Source organism: Schistocerca cancellata, chromosome 1, assembly GCF_023864275.1.
Source record: "Schistocerca cancellata isolate TAMUIC-IGC-003103 chromosome 1, iqSchCanc2.1, whole genome shotgun sequence".
In the NCBI taxonomy this organism is placed as follows: domain Eukaryota; kingdom Metazoa; phylum Arthropoda; class Insecta; order Orthoptera; family Acrididae; genus Schistocerca; species Schistocerca cancellata.
Genome location: NC_064626.1, coordinates 1,231,187,670 through 1,231,213,091, shown reverse-complemented (window position 1 = coordinate 1,231,213,091; position 25,422 = coordinate 1,231,187,670). Strand labels below are relative to the sequence as shown.

General features: G+C 40.3%; 1 protein-coding gene across 1 annotated transcript in view; it reads right to left on the bottom strand.

Moving 5' to 3' along the window:
• The window catches only part of LOC126142705 (uncharacterized), a 178,028-nt gene extending 157,474 nt beyond the window's left edge, over nt 1-20,554 (bottom strand). Inside the window, exon 1 of the mRNA XM_049915289.1 lies at nt 20,546-20,554. Within this exon, the coding sequence (XP_049771246.1) occupies nt 20,546-20,554 (9 nt within the window). The remainder of the gene's footprint in view (nt 1-20,545) is intronic.
• Nucleotides 20,555-25,422: the final 4,868 nt, after the last annotated feature.

The following is a 25,422-nucleotide window of genomic DNA, read 5'->3' as shown; positions in this document are numbered from 1 at the left end:
GAAACCATTCGCAGAAAACGAGTCAATAATACTTTTAAGAACATTATTTACCATCTCTTCTGCTTCTGTGTGTAAGGTTGGACTCATTACAATACTGGTTTTATCTGCGAATAGAATAAATCCTGCTTTTTGTTTATTAAGCGACTGTTTATGTTGCTTTGGCCTTAAATCGGACCTGATCTTAACTCGCCTTTATCCCTCCATCCGGAGCTAAGTTTCTCATTGTACTTCACAACAACAGGAATCCTTTTTCCCTCGTCTCCAACACATTCGTCTACTTTACTATCGCTTGTACTCCATCTCAGTTAAACCTATTCCTAATCCTATATTTCGGTACGATTTTCTTTCGTTTAAGAGTTTCAAGATGGACAGCTGAATGACCACTCTCCCCCGTGAAGGGCTAGGGGACGATAGATCAATAAAGGAAAGAATGTTTGTCACCTGACTGCCACAGATCATCATTCCACTTCTAAAATGTGACCAAGATATCCAGGTCTCACAGCGATTTCTTCAGCTTTGTTGCGAAATAAACTTGGATATACTACACACCACGTACCCCCCAGTAAACAAGCGCCTTTTTGCTCTATGTACTGGCTCTGAGCACTATGCGACTTAATATCTGAGGTCATCAGTCGCCTAGAACTTAGAACTAATTAAACCGAACTAACCTAAAGATATCATACACATCCATGCCCGAGGCAGGATTCGAACCTGCGACCGTAGCGGCCGCTCGGCTCCAGACTGTAGCGCCTAGAACCGCACGGCCACTCCGGCCGGCGCTCTATGTATTCTGTGCTCTGATAGTGTGCTCTAAGGGCAATTACGTGTCTTGGGACTCGAACGCGTGTCTTTCGTTTGGAACGTAAAAGTTGTTTGTGAATGATCAAAGATTCAAGTAAAAAGGTAGGTAAGTCTATAAATGAATTCTTCAAATGAAACGTTGTCCATTATTAATTCCAAAACAAGTTAACCTTTGGCATTACATGAACTATTGTTATCAGTATATTTACTCCATGCTAGGCAAATCATTGACGGTGGGAACACCACAAAACTCCCAAAAAAGGCAATGAACAAGTAATCCTCCTACTGTCAGTAGAGGTGATGTGTTTCATACGGATGGGTTCCAAAGACTACTCATAATTGTGACAGTGATTTTGCAAATAGATATTTGAGGAAAGGGCAGCAAAATCTTATCCGCACATCAAATCAGTTAGTTAACGTTTCCAGGAAAAACCAATAAGAACGTTTCTGATATTCAGCAGTCCATCACCAAAGTTTACAAAGTCTTCTTCTCAACTTTGGAATAGCCCGTTCCTCTGACAAATAATCAAAGGAAGTGGAAACTGATGACCAATAAAATTGTTGAGTATTATGACACGTGTGACTCTGTAAGCTCTCCTGAAAGTTGTTATGTCACCGATACATTTGTGCTCCGACAGAAATGGATTCTTAATCATCGACTGATTGAATGTTCTTATGAATATAACATACCAACAAAAGCTCCTAGGGCAAAGGACATTGAGTACTATGCAGCATCCGTTGATCCCCGTCATCACCGACATTTCGAAGAACTATGCATGAGCACGCAACGCAAAGTGATAAACCCAGTGATTCAGAACGTGTAATCTGGGACTCAGATGAAAAGTGTGAATATATTATTTACTCTGTCGTAAATATATTTCAGTCAAAATAAATACTATTTCTATTTTTGTAGCTTAATTTGGGCTGGATATGTTGTGAAGGTGCACAACCGAGGATACAATGACTTCTAAAACAGCACAAAAACAAGATATTTAACATTTTTCATTCTTAAGCTATTCATTCGGTTTCACTGCTATCAAAGACTGCTATATGTACATATATTATTCAGTTCCACCCAAAATACTAGCATATTAAACGAGTTCCAGAGATATTCGAAAATACTGGTTGATTCACAAGTAAGTTCCGAAAGCCACGCCCTCAATTTCTGTTCTTTATTTGTTGTCCTTTATTTACGTGATAAAAGCGGAGTGCACAGAGCCATAATTTTCATAATTAGACCACTCGTGTTGAAATTCAGAGCCCTTCTGTTGCGATTAACAGAGAATCTACATCAATTGTAATGTACCACAAGCGTTTCAGTATCATCGCAGGCATGATAATGAGATCATCAAGATTGAAACAGTATATCCACTCTAAAAATTGACAATGAGTTATACTAAAAACAACAAACAGTTTTGCACCAAGAATGCACAACAGTCTGAAGGTGTTGCGATCACAAAAAGAAAGCATTTGGGTAGCTACAAAAATTTTGGGTACTTCACTGTCAACAAGAAATTTTGCAAAATGTTTAAACGCTCGTATAGAAAACTTGCACAGGATGATAGTACCAGACGAAACTTCTACAAAATGGAGAATGTGGCACCAGTGTAAAATTTGTTTACACATAGATATCTCGTAGTTTATCGCTTCGTAGGCCGAGTGGGCTGTCGGACAAACGACTCACCCACAGAAAGGGACTTTTCAGACACATACCAGAGGATCTTGGAAAGAGAGAAGTCCAGTTGGCAATATTTGTGAGGAATTTTACAGTTCCAGCATTTGCTTCACAACGCGGGAAAATCTCCAGAAACCGAAGCACACATACTATTTCGAATTTGACTCTGGGACAACACGTCCCCAAGCAAGAAATGAGAGGCAAGTGTGTATGAAAGTGTTTTGTTTGCGAACATACTGACTGAACTAGGGAACCTGCTCAAAATGCTTGCTGTGCCTGGGTCACTATCAGTCGCAATCGAGAAACTATCTCGGAGTGTGCCCGTGATATACGTCCGTATGACAACAAAGATTCTGCGCGTTATGTTTAATCGTCGATGTTAATGTAATCTATGATCGCAGTGAGGACTGTCACAACAGATACAGGGTGTTTCAAAAATGACCGGTATATTTGAAACAGCAATAAAAACTAAACGAGCAGCGATAGAAATACACCGTTTGTTGCAATATGCTTGGGAGAACAGTACATTTTCAGGCGGACAAACTTTCGAAATTACAGTAGCTACAATTTTCGACAACAGATGGCGCTGCAAGTGATGTGAAAGATATAGAAGACAACGCAGTCTGTGGGTATGCCATTCTATACGTCGTCTTTCTGCTGTAAGCGTGTGCTGTTCACAACGTGCAAGTGTTCTGTAGACAACATGGTTTATTCCTTAGAACAGAGGATTTTTCTGGTGTTGGAATTCCACCGCCTAGAACACAGTGTTGTTGCAACAAGACGAAGTTTTCAACGGAGGTTTAATGTAACCAAAGGACCGAAAAGCGATACAATAAAGGATCTGTTTGAAAAATTTCAACGGACTGTGAACGTGACGGATGAACGTGCTGGAAAGGTAGGGCGACCGCGTACGGCAACCACAGAGGGCAACGCGCAGCTAGTGCAGCAGGTGATCCGACAGCGGCCTCGGGTTTCCGTTCGCCGTGTTGCAGCTGCGGTCCAAATGACGCCAACGTCCACGTATCGTCTCATGCGCCAGAGATTACACCTCTATCCATACAAGATTCAAACACGGCAACCCCTCAGCGCCGCTACCATTGCTGCACGAGAGACATTCGCTAACGATATAGTGCACAGGATTGATGACGGCGATATGCATGTGGGCAGCATTTGGTTTACTGACGAAGCTTACTTTTACCTGGACGACTTCGTCAATAAACAGAACTGGCGCATATGGGGAACCGAAAAGCCCCATGTTGCAGTCCCATCGTCCCTGCATCCTCAAAAGTACTGGTCTGGGCCGCCATTTCTTCCAAAGGAATCATTGGCCCATTTTTCAGATCCGAAACGATTACTGCATCACGCTATCTGGACATTCTTCGTCAATTTGTGGCGGTACAAACTGCGTTAGACGACACTGCGAACACCTCGTGGTTTATGCAAGATGGTGCCCGGCCACATAGCACGGCCGACGTCTTTAATTTCCTGAATGAATATTTCGATGATCGTGTGATTGCTTTGGGCTATCCGAAACATACAGGAGGCGGCGAGGATTGGCCTCCCTATTCGCCAGACATGAACCCCTGTGACTTCTTTCTGTGGGGACACTTGAAAGACCAGGTGTACCGCCAGAATCCAGAAACAATTGAACAGCTGAAGCAGTACATCTCATCTGCATGTGAAGCCATTCCCCCAGACACGTTGTCAAAGGTTTCGGGTAATTTCATTCAGAGACTACGCCATATTATTGCTACGCGTGGTGGATATGTGGAAAATATCGTACTATAGAGTTTCCCAGACCGCAGCGCCATCTGTTGTTGAAAATTGTAACTACTGTAATTTCGAAAGTTTGTCTGCCTAAAAATGTACTGTTGTCCCAAGCATATTGCAACAAACGGTGTATTTCTATCGCTGCTCGTTTAGTTTTTATTGCCGTTTCAAATATACCGGTCATTTTTGAAACACCCTGTATAAATGTATGATCGTCCAAAGTTTGAATTTTCGGAGAGATGTAATGTGTAAGTGCACTGAAAATATTTAGTGAAATGAAAATAGATGTTTCTATACTACCAGTTCCTGGTAATGATTTTTATATCTAGAGTCTACAACCTATAAAAATTAAATGTAATACCCCAAAGTATCATTATATTTCAGACACAACGGTCATTTCACTTGTTGACCAAAGTGCACAGAGTTGAAACCTAGATAGCTCAACCTATAAGTAACCAATTGCTTCACTCAAAAAGACGCCGAAGACCTCTCTCAATGATTCGTCATATTTTAGTATCGTATTTTAGTATACACTCCGTCTTTATTTTGCAGACCATAAATACGCAAGACGTCTGACAATTCTACTAAGAAGACGACGATTTAAATGTTTCAAATAACTTTGCCAAATCAAGACCTTTATTCGTTAGGAATGTCGGATGTTTAGTCGAAACTGTTAGTATTGCAGTAGTGCATATTTCGATTTTTCAAAAATTTTGAGCGTTTTGTGGGTTATCAGCAAGCCGTCAGTGCATTACTTTGTGCAGTTCCCAAGTGGCTATGCGTGATTGGCTGCGGTAGATCTAAGCTGCCCGAGCAGTGGGAGGTGTATACGCTGAGATGACAGGGGCCGCGGTAATGATAGGCCGTCCATTCAGACCAATCAGAGCACCTGCTCAGTGCACTAAGTGGTCCGGCACAGGACACCGGCCCGCGTCTGAATGCAGACCAGGGGCGCGGGACGGGTGGAGGGGGAAGGAGAGGGAGAGGGGAGATCCTGTGTCGGGCTGAATTACGCGCCTACAGAGCGCTACCGTCCTTGTTCGACCAAGGTGAGTGAACTATATTACACCACGTAGCTTTCTGTTTAGAAAATCTATCATTTTTCCTTGCTCACTAGATTAAAATAGGAATAGTGTAAACGTATATTTATTTTCGACGCAGAGAGTAGAGATATGTCACAAGCTTTACGGCACACACATTGATAGAGCGATTGTTACAGTACTTGTGGCATTCGATTTATGAATCACACCTGACAGATACCTGAAGATGAGACAGCGTTGCCCCGAAATCGATTATACATACATCATATGAGTATCAAAATAGGCTCCAACGGAACTGAATTTAAATGGAATAGAACACTATTATTATTTGATTACACGACTGCCATATAATCACTGGAATCAGTGGTACTGATTAAATATCTCTGAGTGTGCCATTCCGTGTTGTCATTCGTATTTTGATTGGTTAGCAGTGGCCAGCCAAGACTTCCTATCCTATATTAACCATTTCATTTCAAATGTGTACATCTATCTTTCTCCAATGAGTGTTTTATGTATTCCACTCACAATCTGTATCCTGTACAGCTCCCTCCAGGATCATGGAAGTTACTTTTTGCTGCCTTAATGTATGTCCTATAGTGATGGCTGCAAAATACTTACACGAATTCTTTACAGCCTAATGGAAAAATTGGAGTATGGAATTAAAATCCACGGAGAAAAAATTAAAAACTCTGAGGTTTACGGACGACATTGTAATTCTGTCAGAGACAGCAAAGGACCTGGAGCAGCAGTTGAACGGAATGGGCTGTCTTGAGAGGAGGGTATACTATCAATATCAACAAAAGAAAATCAAGCATAATTGAATATAGTCGAATTAGATCAGGGGATGCTGAGGGATCTAGATCAGGAAATGAGACACGTAAGGTGGAAGATGAGTTTTGCTAGTTGGGAGACAATATAAATGATGATGTTCGACGTAGGGCGGATATAAAATGTAGACTGGCAAAGGCAAGGAGAGCGTTTCTGAAGAAGAGAAATTTGTTAACATCAAGTATAGATTCAAGTGTCAGGAAGTCTTTTCTGAGAGTATTTCTATTGATTGTAGCCATGTATGGAAGCGAACCATTGACGATAAATAGTTTAGACAAGAAGAGAATAGGAACTTTCGAAGTGTGGTTTTAAAGAAGAATGCTGAAGATTATATAGGTACTCGTGTAACTAATGAGAATTTACTAAACTGAATTGGGAGGAGGGGCAATTTATGACACAAATTGACTAGAAGAAGGGATCGGTTGGTAGGACATATTCTGAAAGATCAAGGGATCACCAGTTTAGTATTGGAGGGCAGGGTGGAGGGTAAAAATCATAGAGCGAGACCAAGAGATGTATACACTAAGGATGTAGGTTGCAGTAGTTGCTTGAAGATGAAGAAGCTTACACAGGATAGAGTAGTATGGAGAGCTACATCAAACCAATCTCTGGACCGAATACCACAAGGACAACAACAACAACAACAAGGCCTATAACTTCTTCTTGTCAGTATTCTCCACACGTTCCTTTCATAGTCGATTCTGCGGAGATCCTCCTCATTTTAAAAATACATTGTAAGCAGTCTGGGCAGCAAAGACACATATTTCGGTGGTACATGGTTTCAGTTAGTATCTGACCATCCTCAGACTGTCATAACAAGATGGTATGCGGTGGTGGTGAACAGAGCGGGTTTTATACCTCCACGAACGTCAACTGCTGGAGTTACAACACCCGCTCCTTTAAGGGTGGTCAGATAGTGGACGAAACCGGTTACCACTAAATTAAATGTGTTGCAGAAGAGATTGTTCATAATCCATTTTATAGTACTTTTAGCTAGAGCGCCGTTTCTCCACGATAAATGTTCTCCGAAGCTCCTGCCTCCCCATTCGTTATGAGTCCACCTAGCTCCCAACACCCTCTTACAGAATCACATCTCAAACGCTTCGATTCTCTTTTTTCCCCGTGTATGCCCATGGAGTGACTTCGAGTTGAAGGATTATTCAGAACAAATCATAGGAAATGCACATGCCAGACAGATCCATTGGGAGAATCCTCAGGAAGGGTCACCAAGATACTCCACATGCTAGACAAGAAATGCCACCGATAAGTGTTTATTGATCCTTTTGCTGAAATCCTTATCAGCTAGGATTGATAGCCAAAATAGAGCAGCGCAGTGAGTTTACTCACATGTTCGCTTGGCAGGCAGGAAAGTGTCAACCTATGAGCAGCAAAACTCCAAGGATAGACGGTAGATTTGCTCACGCTGTTGCTTCTGTGAAAATTTCGAGAGCGTATGTTCCTAGAAGAGTCTGCCAGCATATAATACAATTTTCGCAAGAGAACCACCAAGGTAAAATTGAAAATACTCGTGCTTTCACTGAGGCATACAAACAGTCACTCTTCCCGCTCCCCATTCACAACTGGAAAAGGAAATATGTGAGGGTGCTTGACAGTGGTTCACGAAGTTACCTCTGTCAGATACCGTTAGGTGTTTTGTGGAGTCAATATGAAGATGTAGATGCAGAGTAGCAGTTACGGGACTTACTTTTAGGTCCTGCAGCAGGAAAAAAGAAAACTCGTCTCGAGTAAGTCAGAGGAGGTAGACAACTACAGACTAATGTCTTTAACGCCAGGCCAATCTCCTGGATGAAAAGATCGGTCTCATCAAGGCTTAGGAAAAAACATTCGTGAAACACATATCACTTTCTTCACCCATTATACCACCAATTCGAAGATGCATGTCAACAGACTGAATTGGTCTTGCTATGCAAGGTGATCGGTTGCTCCTACCAATGGGTTTCATGCAATCTGTAACGCCTACAAAAACCATTTCAGCGATTTTCTTATTCTCTTGCTCGCTATGCGCAAACTGTTAGTCCTAAGGACAAAATGAACAGAATGTTTTGTTGGAAATTTAATGTCAGGCCTATCTCCTCGATGAAAAGATCGGTCTCATCAAGGCTTAGGAAAAAACATTCGTGAAACACAGATCACTTTCTTCACCCATGATACCACCAATTCGAAGATGCATGTCAACAGAGTGAATCGGTCGTGCTATGCAGGGTGATGGGTTGCTCCTACCAATGGGTTTCATGCAATCTGTAACGCCTACAAAAACCATGGCAGCGATTTTCTTATTCTCTTGCTGGCTATGCGCAAACTATTAGTCCTAAGGAAAAAATGAACAGGATGTTTTTTGTTGGAAATTTAACTGGGTTACGTTTATTTCTAGAGGCTGTAGTGCAAAACTGAACCTCAAATTCGTTTTTCTTGAATAATTCAAAAACTACAACCTCTCAAAAAAACGTATCCTAGTACAAAGTTTAACTACATTACATTTCCTGCAAGAAGGTGCTCTTCATTTTTACTGTGACATTAATAGCTCAGAAGAAGCAAGAGAGAGAATATGAAAATCTGGTGCATGGTGTTTGAAGGCATTGCGGACTACATAAAATCCATCAGTGGGGGCAGCTGAATAACCCTGTATAGCTGTTCGAATCTGTAATATACGGACGTCTAAGAACCACAATACCGTCATGTGTAACCGACAAATGTAATTAATGATGGGCAGTGAAAATGCAATAGAAATGAATGTGTCATTGGGACTTCCACAAGAATCGCTATAAAATTTGGTAAAGTTGTTAATATAGAAAAACAGTTTTTCACAAAGGACAGCGAATTCTTATATCGCTCGACGAGTATACCTTTGTCTTTGTTAGATAAAAGCAAGAAAACGCATAAGAATATTGTATTTCCATTTGGTGTACATTCTGATAGCTTTCTTTAAATGAGTCTGACACATGTGATCTGTCAAGCCGGGAAACAACCTCAAACTGACTACAAAGGCCGCGTAAGCCACAGCGCATGCGCGCTATTCGAGGTTTGGCTGAAATCGACCATGAATACTAAACATCACTTGCCCTTGCACCTGTAAATCTCGACGTATAGAACTGACGTTACCTCACAATTTCGTTATCTTAGCGGTGTGATGATGATGATGAAGTCTCATATTCCATAACAGAGCGTAGGGGACGATGCGGGAGACCCGCACCACGGTACTAGGCAAGGTCCTAGTTTGCCATTCCTTCCTCCGACCTTAATGGGGATGAATGATGATGATGACGCAACAACACCCAGCCATTACGAGACATGTGAAAATCCCTGACTCCGCCGGGAATCGAACCCGGCACCCCGTGCTCGGGAAGCAAGAACGCTACCGCGAGACCACGAGTGCGGACCTTAGCGGTGTAAAATTAACAGTGCTGTTTCTTTGTTAGCGAAAACTGTGCTTGTAACGGTTAAGACAGAATTGGAAACGTAATTAGTTCTGCATAACTTGTTCAGAAGTCTTTTCCTTTCATCGCTTTCACAGCAAAGGTTAAATTACTAATGTTAACGAAAACAGTGATGTAAGAGGGTGAGAAGATATTAGAAATCTCAGATGGTACGCTTTGCCCTGTAGCTACTGACCTGTGTTAGGACGTTTGTCTCGACTACGCCATTGTGGTACGTTGTGAGCAGTTTTCGTTAACCACCTGTATAGTGCATAATTTCGAATTTAGTAATTGACTTCCGATTATACTGTTTTTGTAGTAAATATGTGTTGCATACTGTGCTGGATGGCAATGTATTGAAAATGATTTGTGGGGCACTAATAAGCACGTTCATGGGTCTACCAAATGAGACTACGGAGAGTGGCTTTACATGTTCTGGACACATATTACCATAAAAAGGCGGACAATTGATTTTCTAATTGCGGTTATCACGAATCTATCTCACGGTAATACCACAGAATGAAATGAATTGAAATAAATACATAAAATAAGTTGTACGGGAGAGTAGTAAGGCTAAAACTCCCTATATCTTTACAATTCTGTGATTCCGGACCACTAGCTCTGGTTCTAGTAGTTGATAAACAGGCACCTGTCGTGTACCATATGTAGTGCATAGTCTTATCATTGACTTACGTAACTCAAATCGAATGTGTAAATAACAGTTACCCGTCACCAAATGATACCTTGTGGACAACTTGACAGCTACAATATATAGAAAGATGTTCCGTTTTGGAATGCCAATAAGCAACTTTATAAATACAATACCAGTATTTGATTAATATGCATCCATAGCATAGGACAATAGCCAAAGTGGCGTCTTACTCTGCTTGGCTTCTCACATTATCTATGCATGTTACTAGGATATGGCTAGCAAGTGATTTAATAACTGGGGTTATCACACAAAATGCACTGACCATGAAAGAATTGACATTGTCAGTCCCAGTAAAACACGTAAAACAAAAAAAGTTATCCTTACAAAATTAACTGAATGCAATTTAAGCTGACTTGATAACTGTATTGCAATCCAGTCCCGTTGTCATAAATATTGTATTTGAAAAGTTGGTTATTAGTGTTTCAATCATGAATTTCTTCTTACCCCAACAGCCAAAATCGTGCTATATCTACATCTTAATACAGTAGTTAACACCTGTGTAGAACACTTGAACTTAAACGACACATAAACTATACATGTAAAATTTTTCACAGCTGCAGAGATACACATACACACACAAACACATACACACACACACAGAGAGAGAGAGGGAGAGAGAGAGAGAGAGAGAGAGAGAGAGAGAGAGAGAGTCAGAGAGGGAGGGAGAGGGTGAGAGGGAGAGGGGAAGAGGGAGAGAAGGAGAGGAAAGGAAGGAGTACAGAGGGAGAGAAAGTGAGTTAAAGAGCAGAAAGGAAGAGTCGTAGGTTGGCAACACTTATACACACGAATAGGATAAGCGACACCAAGTGACCGAACAGTGATACAACAGAAATCGCTCACAGTTCTCTGCAGCTGTAGTCACAACAGTAGTGATTTCTTCTCTGAATTTCATCATCATCATCATCATCATCATTTAAGACTGATTATGCCTTTCAGCGTTCAGTCTGGAGCATAACCCCCCTTATACAGTTCCTCCATGAACCCCTATTCAGTGCTAACATTGGTGCCTCTTCTGATGTTATACCTATTACTTCAAAATCATTCTTAACCGAATCCAGGTACCTTCTCCTCGGTCTGCCCTGACTCCTCCTACCCTCTAGTGCTGAATTCATGAGTCTCTTGAGTAACCTTGCTTCTCCCATGCGTGTAACATGACCCCACCATCTAAGCCTGTTCGCCCTGACTGCTAAATCTATAGAGTTCATTCCCAGTTTTTCCTTGATTTCCTCATTGTGGACACCCTCCTGCCATTGTTCCCATCTACTAGTACCTGCAATAATCCTAGCTACTTTCATATCCGTAACCTCAACCTTGTTGATAAGGTAACCTGAATCCACCCAGCTTTCGGTCCCATACAACAAAAATGGTCGAAAGATTGAACGGTGCACATATAACTTAGTCTTGGTACTGACTTCCTTCTTGCAGAAGAGAGTAGATCGTAGCTGAGCGCTCACTGCATTAGCTTTGCTACACCTCGCTTCCAGTTCTTTCACTATGTTGCCATCGTGTGAGAATATGCATCCTAAGTACTTGAAACCGTCCACCTGTTCTAACTTTGTTCCTCCTATTTGGCACTCAATCCGTTTATATTTCTTTCCCACTGTCATTACTTTAGTTTTGGAGAAGCTAATTTTCATACCATAGTCCTCACATTTCTGATCTAGCTCTGAAATATTACTTTGCAAACTTTCAATCGAATCTGCCATCACAACTAAGTCATCCGCATATGCAAGACTGCTTATTTTGTGTTCACATATCTTAATCCCACCCAGCCAGTCTATTGTTTTCAACATATGATCCATAAATAATATGAACGACAGTGGAGACAGGTTGCAGCCTTGTCTTACCCCTGAAACTACTCTGAACCATGAACTCAATTTACCGTCAACTCTAACTGCTGCCTGACCATCCATGTAAAGACCTTTAATTGCTTGCAAAAGTTTGCCTCCTATTCCATAATCTTGTAGAACAGACAATAACTTCCTCCTAGCAACCCGGCCATATGCCTTTTCTAGATCTATAAAGCATAGATACAATTCCCTGTTCCACTCATAACACTTCTCCATTATTTGCCGTATGCTAAAGATCTGGTCCTGACAACCTCTAAGAGGCCTAAACCCACACTGATTTTCATCCAATTGGTCCTCAACTAGTACTAGCACTTTCCTTTCAACAATAACTGCAAAGATTTTACCCACAACGCTGATTAAAGAGATACCTCTGTAGTTGTTACAAGCTTTTCTGTTTCCATGTTTAAAGATTGGTGTTTTCAACATATGATCCATAAATAATATGAACAACAGTTTTTACCTAACAAAAAACATAGTCTAAAAACAGCAAAGCCAGAGGATTATGACATGAATATGTGCCAATTTTTCATAAGTGATGCGACTATATTATTGAATCTAAGAGTGCTTAGAGGCACTTGGCCAGGAGTAATGAGTAACTGAATGTATGGTGAGAACGGCTTAGAATCTATAAATTTCATAAGTGGAACAAATCCCTATTACTTCAGATTACATCTATTGAATATGCCGTTTATATTAGAGGGTGAAACGCGTCTGGAATGTAAGTACGTATGAGATAGGAACGCAATAAAGATGACTCAGTTTATGATGAACGAACTGCTGAAACAGTGTGTTCTGTTGATGATCGAAACGACAAGAAGAAATTATACTCTATAACATGATGATTTGTGAGGAATTAGTTTAGGGACGTAACAACAATAGAATAACACTGATTCAAATACATTTCACCCCGAAGTTCAGTACCACTGATTTAAAAGCCTTGGAGACTGCATGCGGAATGCCACTGAGCTGGCTAACTTCGCAGATTGCCGTGCCCTGTAGTCCCCCTCTGGGAGTCGACGCGGCATCTGTGGGGTCGGCGTGTGTTGGCCGGGTAGCCGGCGTGCCCCTACAGCACAGCAGTGTAATTACTGGGCCACAGCGCGCTCCACAGTCGGGTCCACGCGACCTTTTCCGCTAGCGCCACGCTTTCCCACGGACGACTGCGCTGCAATTAATTTTTCTCGTTTTCCTTTTGGCCTTTCCCTTTCTTTCCTGCCCCTCTTTTGTTACTTCCAACAAAACAATCTTAAACATTTCCGTGTAAAAATGATTAATACTGCCGCAAACATAGTATCGTAACAATATAGGCTGGATAGAAGTCATGAGACATCTGATGAGTTCACTCCACTGACCAGAACATCTAAAAGCAAGGGAAATGTCTGTGGCAATTACAATCGAATTATTTTCACTATGTTGTAACAGCACATCTTCAGTGGTAAATATGCTTGGGAAGGCCGCACACTCAATCGCGATTTGGGTGGGGGGAGGGGGCGGGGGGAGGTTTCTCGTGCTCGGTTTCTTTCTGAGCTAGGAACATAGGGTGAAAAATTTTTGATTTAGCCTTTCGAACATCTGTCTTACAGTAGGTGCGTTAGTGTATATTAAACAAATTTGGGACATGTGTCGAAGCAAACCTTGCGAATTAGTTCGTGCCTATTGCAAAATATGTTATTTGGGCTGTAATTCACGCTCAGCTAATGGCACCATTTGTATGTTTACCATTCGGGTTTTACATGCGATCAGGTGCAAAAAAAAAAAAATAATAAATAAATAAATAAATAAATAACACACACATTTTGGGAGGTTTTTGTAGCGCCGTCACTTCTGCACTTGAAACTTGTACCAGTGGGTTGATTCTCTTCCCTAACAGACACATGGCTAAAGTAATGTTCTGTAATAATCTCTATCCGTTGTCGAGATAGGATGTAGCACGTAAAATTAATTCATACATAAACTGAAGTTGCGGAAACGGCATAAAATTGTCCAGATAGTTGAAATACGCACTCTTACAATAACACTGAAAATTTGCTCTCAAAAATCTAGCTTCATTTGAATTTTATTTGCAAAAACCCAGTTTTATGCGAGTTTTTCTTATGTGTGTCATTTCTGTGTTTCAGACTTGTACGAATCGGTTCAGATTTTGTGAGAGGATAGAAAAATATATTTAATTATTTGTCGTCCTGTTGTTTTGCGTAAGCGTTATCCGTTGCCGCGATATTAACAACATGAATTGAAAGACAATAAATAAACCTATACCATACCAACTGTCGGTCGTGTCAACAAAAATGTACATCGGTTGCCAAGCTATGACGGCCTAACGTCAAACTAATGGTAAAGTAAAAGATGTAACCATAATGGAAAATGCTCTTATCACAGCACAATAAAGGCGAATATGTCCTGATGGAGTTAGGAGTGTAAGAAAATGAAACTAGCTTTCCGTTTTATCTGGCAGCTTCAAGGATATTCAAATCAAAACAACTTGATATATTTGCGCTCTTTTTAGGAGTTAACCCTACTTCACCAGCGAAGTATGTTCCCTTAGCTGTGAGCTGTTGGCACATCTACATCTTACAATCTATCAGACAATGTCTCTGATCCTGTGCCCAAAATTCTGAAGAGTTGCCAACCACAGTAAGCAATATATGGTATCATATGACTGAAGGGCATACACGTAATAGCTTGAAAAGTTTTTCTGGAGGGATAAAATTTCTTGGAGTGGATTGGTTCCTGGGGATACTACATAATGCATCATGCAAAATCCATGTTAAATGAAATTGGCACTAATACTGCAAAGAAAAACTGAGCGAATATGCCACGATGTTTTGATTTCAATATCTCTGCAGCTGCCAGGTAAGTCGAAAAGCTAGTTCCCTTCTTTTAAATCACTAACTCTGCCCAGGACATAACCACCTTTGTTCGTGTTACGATACGGACACTTTTCATTCCGGTATAATACTAGCTATTTATTAGAAGCGGAGCCCACACAGTTCAAACGGAGGCCAACAACTCATTCATCCGAGTTGCTAGTAAGAATAACACAGGGGAATGGAAACGAAAATTGATGATCTGTTACAAGGCGATCGATTTGGCCTTGAGAAAGATAAAGGCCATAGACATGCACGACCGACGTTGCTCTTTATTATGAAATTGATGCTTAGGGAAAATCAAGACACGTTCATACAATTTGTCGGACTGGACCAAATGTATCGACGATGTAAAACAAGGCAAGGGCTTATAAACTCAGCGAAAGATTGGTATAAGCTACAGGGAAGACCAAGAACAAAGTGCTCGGATTGAAATGAGTCTAAGGCTGGTATAACGGAATGAAAGAGGTTCGAGAGTCGGATTAAAATTAAGGGTGGAAGTATATCAGTGATAAGATTCGCAGAGTACATTCCTATCCTCGGTCTAAGTGAAGAAACATGAATTATTTAATGGAATGTACTGGCTAATGGGCACATAATACGAACTGAGAGTAAATCGAAGAAAGAGAAAAGTACTGAGAAGCTGAAGAACTGGTACTAGCGATCAACTTGATATCTTGGTCGCCGTAATGCGGACGAAATAAAGAAGTTCTACTGCTTTGAGTGAAAAGTAATGCATGACGATAGAAGCAAGCAGGATATAAAATGCGGACAGCACACGAAACGAGGACTTTCCTGGCAGAAATAAGTCTATTATTCTATTAATCCGAAGAAGAAATTTCTGAAAGTATATGTTTGAAACACAGGATTATACTGTACTGAGTGTCTGATTGTAGGAAAATCAGAAAATTGGGGAACTGAAGTGTCGGAGATGTGGTGTTAGAGAAGGATGTTGAAAACTGATTTAAGGGGTGAAGAAGTTCTGATTTTTCACCAAAACGTACCTTAAGATTTATTAGTGAACGATATTCTGTAACCTTGTTTTCAGGGAATTAACATCTAACGAAAGGGATCACTATTAAACTAGGGAGGACAATTCAATATCACACAACCGCAAAGGTCTGCTAACAGCAATGTCAGGTGTTTTTAAAATTAAGATGCATTCGATGGACTCATGCTTCATAGGAAAAAAAGTGCTCCTCTTGCTCAAACCCATCATCATTCATGGACTGCAATAAGAAGTTGCAGTACTGATGTCTATCAACAGGCTAAAAATTAGTCAGTCGGTGCTCTACCCGGCGTTTCGTAAGACTGGGATGAAAAAAAGAGAGTGGCTATACAGCGTAACATCAGTACGCCCAAAATCCAATTTGTTAATGTCATTGGAACTAAGGGCAACGTAAATGATTAAATGCCTTCATGGCACAGTACATATTTTGTAAACAACTTTCTGAAGTCACTCATGACTTACCTCAGGCTTGTTTTTATGCTGTTGGCAACCTATACTACATGGGAATTCATAAAAATTAAAAAATATTGCACGTTTACGTAACCTACTACAAAGCCGTCTACTAAGATAAGCTTTAATACAACCGTCTCCCAAGCAGTGTAAGGAAGTGAAGTACAAAAGTGTAATGGAACTATATGGTTCCAGAGACCTTTTCGAGTCTCAGACATATATGCAGACTGCAGCGACAAATGAAAACTTGTACTAAGGCCGGATTCGAATCGAGGTCTCCTGTGCACTAACTAGATGCGCTTACGTCTACGCCAACGTGGCACAGTGACATTGTACAACTGCGTGGACTAACCAAGTGCTTCTCTCTGCACACTCCAAATTCTCATTCATCTCTCAGCGCACTTGGTATTCCCTCTATATTCAAACAGCATTGCAGAGTCTCTCACGGTGCATTGGAATAGCAACCCAGCATCGAACGAAATGGGGAATCCTGCCTGAAACCCAGGCATAGCTGCCTTAATCAAAAGATACAATATTGTTCTATAGACGTTTCGAATTCTGAAACATCTATGACGTTCTTTCGTCGCTTCAGTCTGCATAGACGATATTTTAGATTTAAAAAGATCTCTGGAACGATATAGTTTCTTTCGATTGAGTCACCCATGCCTGGGTTTCAGACAGGATACCCCATTTCGTTCGATGCTGGGTTGCTATTACAAGACAGTTGGAGAGTTTCTGCAATGCTATTCGAGTTCAGAGGGAGTTCCAAGTGGGCTGAAGGTTGAACGGGAAATCGTAGAAGGAAGGCTTGCTTGGGTAGTCCTCACATGTGTGTAAAGCCACTCTGCCAGAACGGTGTAGCTGTTAGCGATTCTGTCTAATGAGCAGGATTTTGACTGCTTGTTTTGGTGCAAATTAGCATTTGTCGCTTCTATATATATATATATATATATATATATATATATATATATATATATATATATATATAAGAAAAAATGTATTTTGCTGACATAATTAAGCTGTTTGATGTCCATTTACATGAATATTAAGTTCAAAGTGTTTTTCTGTTACATATTAATACTCTCTCATCTTACCAAAATAAAATGAACCACATTTTTGTGATATCTAAATAGAGTGAGATATCATATGGAAAGAGTTTGACCCTAAGAAAATTTTGGGGTTATCCAAAACTGCTCCCCGCGAGCCGGTATTATTTTCGGATTAATGGAAGATTTATATTTTAGCAGTGTTAATGTAGTTGATGCATTGGGATCGGTATTCCAGTTGCCTATGTAAAACATCATCGTTTGTCTCCCAGCATCTTCTAAATAAATATTACTTTTGGAAACAGTACTCTTGTTGAATGTGAATATCGCACGGCAGCTTCCTTTGTCCAAATGGGACACAATTTTGGAATTACCCAAATCAGTTTCCTTTCCCCCCCCCCCCCCCTCCCATGAACGCTTTATCCTAGTATGGTGCTAATTCTAAAATACCACTTCGAATGGAGTCGACTACTCCTTTTAGAATTTTATCTAATCGCATAACTAGTATGAAACATGGGCTATGGGAAAACCGGAACAGAAGAGAACCGAAGCATATGAGATGTGGCGTTACAGACGCGTGCTGAAGATTAGGTGGAATGATAAGGTACGGAATGAGGAGATGGATAGAATATTTGGAAATCACTGACAAGGAGAAGACAGAGGGTGATATAACAGCTATAAGCTGGCCACTGATTTCTCAGGATCTATGCATCCAAACTGCGTGAAAATGTAATCACATGTCAGATCTAGTATAATATATTTGTCCAATGAACACCCGTTTATCATCTGCATTTCTTCACGGTGTAGCAATTTTAATGGCCAGTAGTGTATGTCTGACACCAAGTTCATTTGGTGAATACAACATATAGTAACACATGTTGAGTAGTAGGCTTCCATAGTTAACAAATGGTGCAAAAGAAGAAAGAAAACATACTGAACCATTCATAGATACAAACAAAACAATAAGTTGCACGTAAGAAACATTGCAACCAGCGACAAGTTTTTTGAGATTATTTTGCTGTACCATTACTAGTTTTGGGCCTGAGACCATAGTACCATGGCAGAATTGACTTCTTTGCAGGTTTTAAATTTATGAAAAGCCCACCTTTCCATACCATAAGACAGAGACTCGATTTTCTATTACAATCTATACTGATCGGTGAACTGACCTAATTAATTTCTGAAAACAACTTCGGTCCCTCTAACCAAAAAACTAAAATAAGAATAGTAAGTGTAATCACACGAATGACGGCATTTGTTTAGGCAGTAAGACACCACGAAGCATACGTAGAGTAACGAGAAATTTACTGTATAAAAAATCAAACACGCCTGACACTACAATTCGAATCAAACTGCTACCTGCAAGCCACCTTACGCTCAGGTAACCTCTGTATAGAATCGGCGAGGAAGGAAATATGCGTACAACACTGACAGTGATGTATTATGACATGAATTCATTGTTACGGATGACTACGCACACCTGCATCGAAAAGCGCTGGCGGTGGAGATCTAGGAACTGGAGAATTTTCGCCGAATGGGCTGGCCTCATCGTCCCTAGACTTAAATCACATTAAGCATGGATGGGATGAGTTGGGGAGACGTATTACACAGCACGTTATTTGCTCTGACTCACATCGAGCAGTTTCCAACCGCACTCGAGGAGGAAAGGAATGCTCTAGCAACCTTGCGACCTGTATGACGGCACGGTGCAGAGCGTGGATAGCAGTTCATAGTGATCACACGCCCTATTAAGAACCATGTCCTACCCTTGTAATGTCCAGGGGACCATCATAACAAGAGGTGATTTCAGACTACCTACTGTCTTTGAATAAAACTGTGATTTCCAAAAATTCTTCCATTCCATCGTTACTGCCGATACAGCAATCAGTGTGGGACTTGAGATAAAAATACAGTCTTGGTTGTGGAGGATTTTATTTTCAAATTTCAATGACAGGTTTCAAATCTACAGATGACCTACAATTAAAAAAATTACAATACGTATAAGCTAATTTCCTGATCAGATGTTGCGCAAGAACGTAATCTACGAGCAAAAATTTAAGCAAATTTACAGAAACTAATCACAGTGCACTCCGTCGATAAAAATGACTACAAGACGCGGATACACCGGCAAAATGCGATTAGGATATCAAAAAGTTGAAAATCTGCAATGCTTGTTTAATGGGTTCCTGAAAAGAACCGGAACGATAAAAGAATGCAGCGAAAGAATTTTAAGGTCTAATAAACAGGAATTAATTTGATTTGAAATGGGCGGCTAAGCAGACCATGAAAACAAATATCAAAAAGTCCTTTAATTACCCTTTGCCACGCTGAAAGGACGCCGCACAAGTTCGGAACAGATGCAAAGCAGAGCTTCATACATCGGGAGCACACCATGTATGATCGGCATCGCTGACGAACAAAGAACGCGGGAAAGTATGGTAAAGGGCTCTCGAGTGCAATTAGTGGAGGAGGATCAGACATATTGCATTGGCTATTCTATAAGTTATCCACTGCGCAGGACCGTATTCATAGGCAGAACACGAAATAGTCATATAAATCAAAATGTACATTATTTCTAAAATAACAGTATAAAAGTATTCTGTGAGATAATTGTATACCTTGTGAAAAGATTGTAATGAATGTGAAAGAACAAGACTTAAATTATGCCTCAAAGATAAGGGAGTCGGACAAATAAGAGAGATACTAGCATACTTCACAGCAACGAGACTAAACTTTTTCAAAGGTAGACATCATTATATGCAAAAATGGTTAATTCTTACTGATCACCTGAGCATCGAGAAGGCCATCAACATGTACGATTAGCCATTTCAGATTTCTCAATTGAGTTTGCGTCCCTTATGTGTAAAATAGGATATTTCAATATTATTGATATTAGGCGGTCAATGACGAGATGCCTGTAGGTGTTCTGCAAATGGCGAGGGTTCTTTTATCTACCCTATCTTTGTGAGAAGGTATTTCTGAAAATGGTATTTAACTTTCTTCCGATTTTTTCAACATATTCAGCGCTGCGTTGGGTAAATTTCGATACGCGAACCAATGACTTACCATAAACATCTTTCTGTGTCTTTTCATTACGAAAAAGTTGATGTATACTGATATCAACAGCGAAAGCTGTAAATTCGTTTGTGCACCGAAACAGCTTGGTTAGGTCAAAAAAGAAGTTTCCTAAGAAAGGGAGGGGTATCCACTTTACCTTTGTTTTAGGGTATTCGCTTCCTATTTGTTTTCTTCAGACAACTTTTGCGGTAAAGAAACACTGTAGCCTTTTCTATTTGCTATATAATCTAAGTCTGATGGTATCTTCATCGATAGGTAGGGATGCGAGCAGTGTTGGAGTTGAACATACTAAGTTTAAAACGCTGTGAATGGCAAGATGAAGCGTGTCTCACTGAATTAGTAGTGGTAAATAACTTTATTTTAAATAAACTGTAATTGGGAATCTAAGTTGTTCAGTTTGCCCATGTCATCCATGACTTCACATGTAAATGATATTTTAGATGCAGTTCATTAAATTTAAGGGGCGGGTGACTATAAGAAAAGACTGAATTATCCACGAAAGGATAACGTTCTACGTGTCAGGGTGTGGAATGTCAGATGCTTGAACGTGGTAACAAAGCTGGAAAATCTGAAAAGCGAAATTCAAAGGCTCGACCTAGATATAGCAGAGAAGTGAAATGGAAGGAACACAAGGATTTCTGGTCAGATGGGTATAGGGTAATATCAACAGCAGCATAAAGTAGTACAACAGGAGTAGGATTCGTTATGAATGGGATGGTAGAGCAGATAATGTCACTGTCAACAATTCAGTGAGAGTGTTGTTCTTATCATAATCTACAGCAAAGTACAATCGACAACGATGGTTCAGGTATACATGCGGACGTCACAAGCTGAAGGTGAAGATATAGAGGAATTATATGAGGATATTTAAAGGGTAATACAGTACATAAAGGGATATGAAACTGTATTAGTCACTGGGTACTGGAATGCAGTTGTAGGGGAAGGAGTAGAAAAAAATGTTACAGGAGAATATGGGCTTGCAACAAGGAATTAGGAAGGAGCAAGTCTAATCGAGTTCTGCAGTTAATTTCAGCTGGTAACAGGGAATACTCTGTTCAAGAATCACAAGAGGAGAGCGTATAATTGGAAAAGGACAGGTGATATGAAATATTTCAGTTATATTACGTCATGGCCAGACAGAGATTCCGAAATCGGATACTGTATTGTATGGAACAGATATAGACTCAGATCACAATGTAGTAGTGATATATAGTAGGTTGAAGTTTAAGACGTAGTCAGAAAGAGTCACTACACAAAGAAGTGGGTTACAGAAGTACTAAGGAATGACGAGATATGCTTGAAGTTCTCTAAGGGTATAGATACACAAACAAAGAATAGCTCAGTAGGCAATACAGTTGAAGAAGGATGGATATCTCTAAAAAGGGCAGTAACAGAAGTTTGAAAGATGAACTTAGGTACAGATGAGTTAACTGGAAAGAAACCAAGGGTAACAGAAGAAATACTTCAGTTGATCGATAAAAGAAGGAAGTACAAAAATGTTCAGGGAATTTCACGAATACAGAAGTACAACTCAGCGAGCAATGAAATAAACAGCAAGAGCAGGGAAACTAAGACGAAATGGCTGAATGAAAAATATGAAGAAATCGAAAGAGAAATCATTGCCAGAAGGACTGACTCAGCATATAGCTGAAATCTAAATCGAGGGTGGTAAGATTAAAAGTGTAAAGAGAATTCCGCTGTTACATGCAGAGGAGTGAGTCGATAGGTGGAAAGAGTAGATTAAAGGCCTCTATGAGAGAGAAGATTTGTCTGTTGTAATAGAAGAAGAAACAGGAGACGATTTATAAGTGACGAGGGATCCAGAATTAGAATTAAAATTTAAGTAAGCTTTGGAGCACTTAAGATGAATTAGGGAAGAAGGTATAGATAACATTTCATCAGAATTTCTAAAATCATTGGGGAAAGTGGCAACAAATCGACGATTCACGTTTCTATGTGGAATGTATGAATCTGGCGACATGCGTTCTGTTTACCGGAAAAAAATAACATCCACACAATTCCGAAGACTCCAAGAGATGACATTTGCGAGAATTATGGCACAGTCAGCTTAACTGCTCATGCATCCAAGTTGCTTGTATGGATAATATACAGAACGATGGAGAAGAAAATTGAAGGTATGTTAGATGACGGTCAGTTTGGCCTTAGGAAAGACAAACGCACTAGAGAGGTAATTCTGGCATAGCCGATGATAATGGAAACAAGACTAAACAAAAATCAAGACACTTTCATAGGAAATGTCGACCTGAAAAAAGCGTTCGACGATTTAAAATGCTGCAAGATTTTTGAAAGTCTGAGAAAAATATTGGTAAGCAATAAGGAAAGATGGGTAAAGTACAATATGTACTAGAGCCGAGGGAATAATAAGAATGGACGACCAAAAACTAGATACTCGAATTAAAAAGGATGTAAGACAGGGATGTAGCTTTTCGCCCCTACTGATCAATATGTACATCGAAGATGTAATGATGAATTAAAAGAAGGTTCAGGAGCAGAATTAAAATTCAACGTGAAAGGATATCAAAGACACGATTCACTGATAACATGACCCTAATGAGTGAAAGGGAAGAAGAACTACATGGTCTCCTGAATGGAATGAACAATTTAATGAGTACAGAATATGGACCGAGAATAAATCGAAGAAAGGTGAAAGTAATAAGCGACTGAAATGAGAACAGCAGGAAACTTAACATCGGGGTCGGTGGTCAGGAAGCAGATGGAGTTAAGGGGTTGTACTTCCTAAGGAGCAAAATAACCAGTTACGGACGGAGCAAGGAGGACATCAAAAGCAGCCCACTGAGAGCAAGGTTCCTGCTCGCTCCTCACTGACAATATCGCACCCCACAAAGCGAAGATGGTACACGACGTTTTGGTGAGAAAACGAATCATAGTCCTGTATCGTTTCGCGGATTAACCAGATTTGGCCATATCCAACATCTGGTTGCTCCTCAAATTGAAGCTGGCAATGAAAGGACTCCGTTACGACGCAGATACGGACAACAAAGAAAATTGTACAGGATTACTAAAGCAAATTATAAATATGGACTTCTAAAACGGTTTCACCAATGTACATATTCAGGAGGAGACTATTTTGAATAAATAAAAGGATTTTGTGAACGTGATCCATGACTTATTTTTGATAGCCGCGGTCCTGACGGGACTAGGACACACTGTGTGTGTGTCCACTATTCAGTCTGTGAAAATTCTAAGAAATTTAATGACGCTAAGGTCTATGATTACGGAACGTAAAAGCGTGTATATTTAAACGGATGGTCACAAATATGGAAAAACCAAAACACAAAACATTGCCATCTCTAATACGTTGTAGGAAAACCGTTCGGGTTCAAAACTGCTTTCAATCGTCTCGGAATGGATAAAGACAGGTTTCGTGTGGTTTTAGAGAGAATCTTATACCATTTTCAACAAAACTGAGATCCGGTGACTGCGGTCACTAAAATCGATCCTCGCTTACCAAGGCAGCCAAGGACAATGCAAACTGTGTGAGAAGGGGCATTGTCGTCTCGGAATATAGCATCATCATTGGGAAACAAACATTGCACCATATGATAGGCTTTATTCGCCGAACTCGTCACCCTTCGCGGTAATACGAACTTGCAGATTAATCATGCGACCCACGAACAGCACAATATGTCTAGAAATCATCACCGAACTCCCCCATGTTTCACTCCTGGGATGTAAACTCGACGAAAATTGGGAAAGAGCGTGAAGTGAAGTTCATGTGACCAAGTAACTTATCATTGCTCTTTGTTGTTGGGGTCTTCAGTCCTGAGACTGGTTTGATGCAGCGCTCCATGCTACTCTATCCTGTGCAAGCTTCTTCATCTACCAGTATCTACTGCAACCTACATACTTCTGAATCTGCTTAGTGTATTCATCTCTTGGTCTCCCTCTACGACTTTTACCCTCCATGCTGCCCTCCAATACTAAATTGGCGATCCGTCGATGTCTCAGAACATGTCCTACCAACCGATCCATTATTCTAGTCAAGTTGTGCCACAAGCTCCTCTTCTCCCCAATTCTATTCAGTACCTCCTAATTAGTTATGTGATCTACCCATCTAATCTCCAGCATTCTTCTATAGCACCGCATTTCGAAAGTTTCTATTCTCTTCTTTGATAAACTATTTATCGGCCACGTTTCACTTCCATATATGGCTGCATTCCACACAAATACTTTCAGAAACGACTTCCTGACATTTAAATCTATACTCGATGTTAACAAATTTTTCTTTTTCAGAAACGCTTTTCTTGCCATTGCCAGTCTACATTTTATGTCCTCCCTACTTCGACCATCATCAGTTATTGTGCTCCCCAAATAGCAAAACTCCTTAACTACTTTAAGTGACTCATTTCCTAATCTAAATCTCTCAGCATCACCTGATCTAATTCGACTATATTCCATTATCCTCGATTTTCTTTTGTTGATGTTGGCAGTATACCCTCCTTTCAAGACACTGTCCATTCCGTTCAATTGCTTCTTCCAGGTCCTTTGCCGTCTCAGACAGAATTACAATGTCATTGGAAAACCTCAAAGTTTTTATTTCTTCTCCATGGATTTCAATACCTACTCCGAATTTTTCTTTTGTTTCCTTTACTGCTTGCTCGATATACAGATTGAATAACATCGGGGAGATGCTAAAATCCTGTCTCACGCCCTTCCCAACCATTGCTTCTCTTTCATGCCCCTCGACTCTTATAACTGCCATCTGGTTTCTGTACAAATTGTAAATAGCCTTTCGCTCCCTGTATTTTACCCCTGCCACCTTAAGAACTTGAAATAGAGTATTCCAGTCAACAATGTCAAAAGCTTTCTCTAAGTCTACAAAT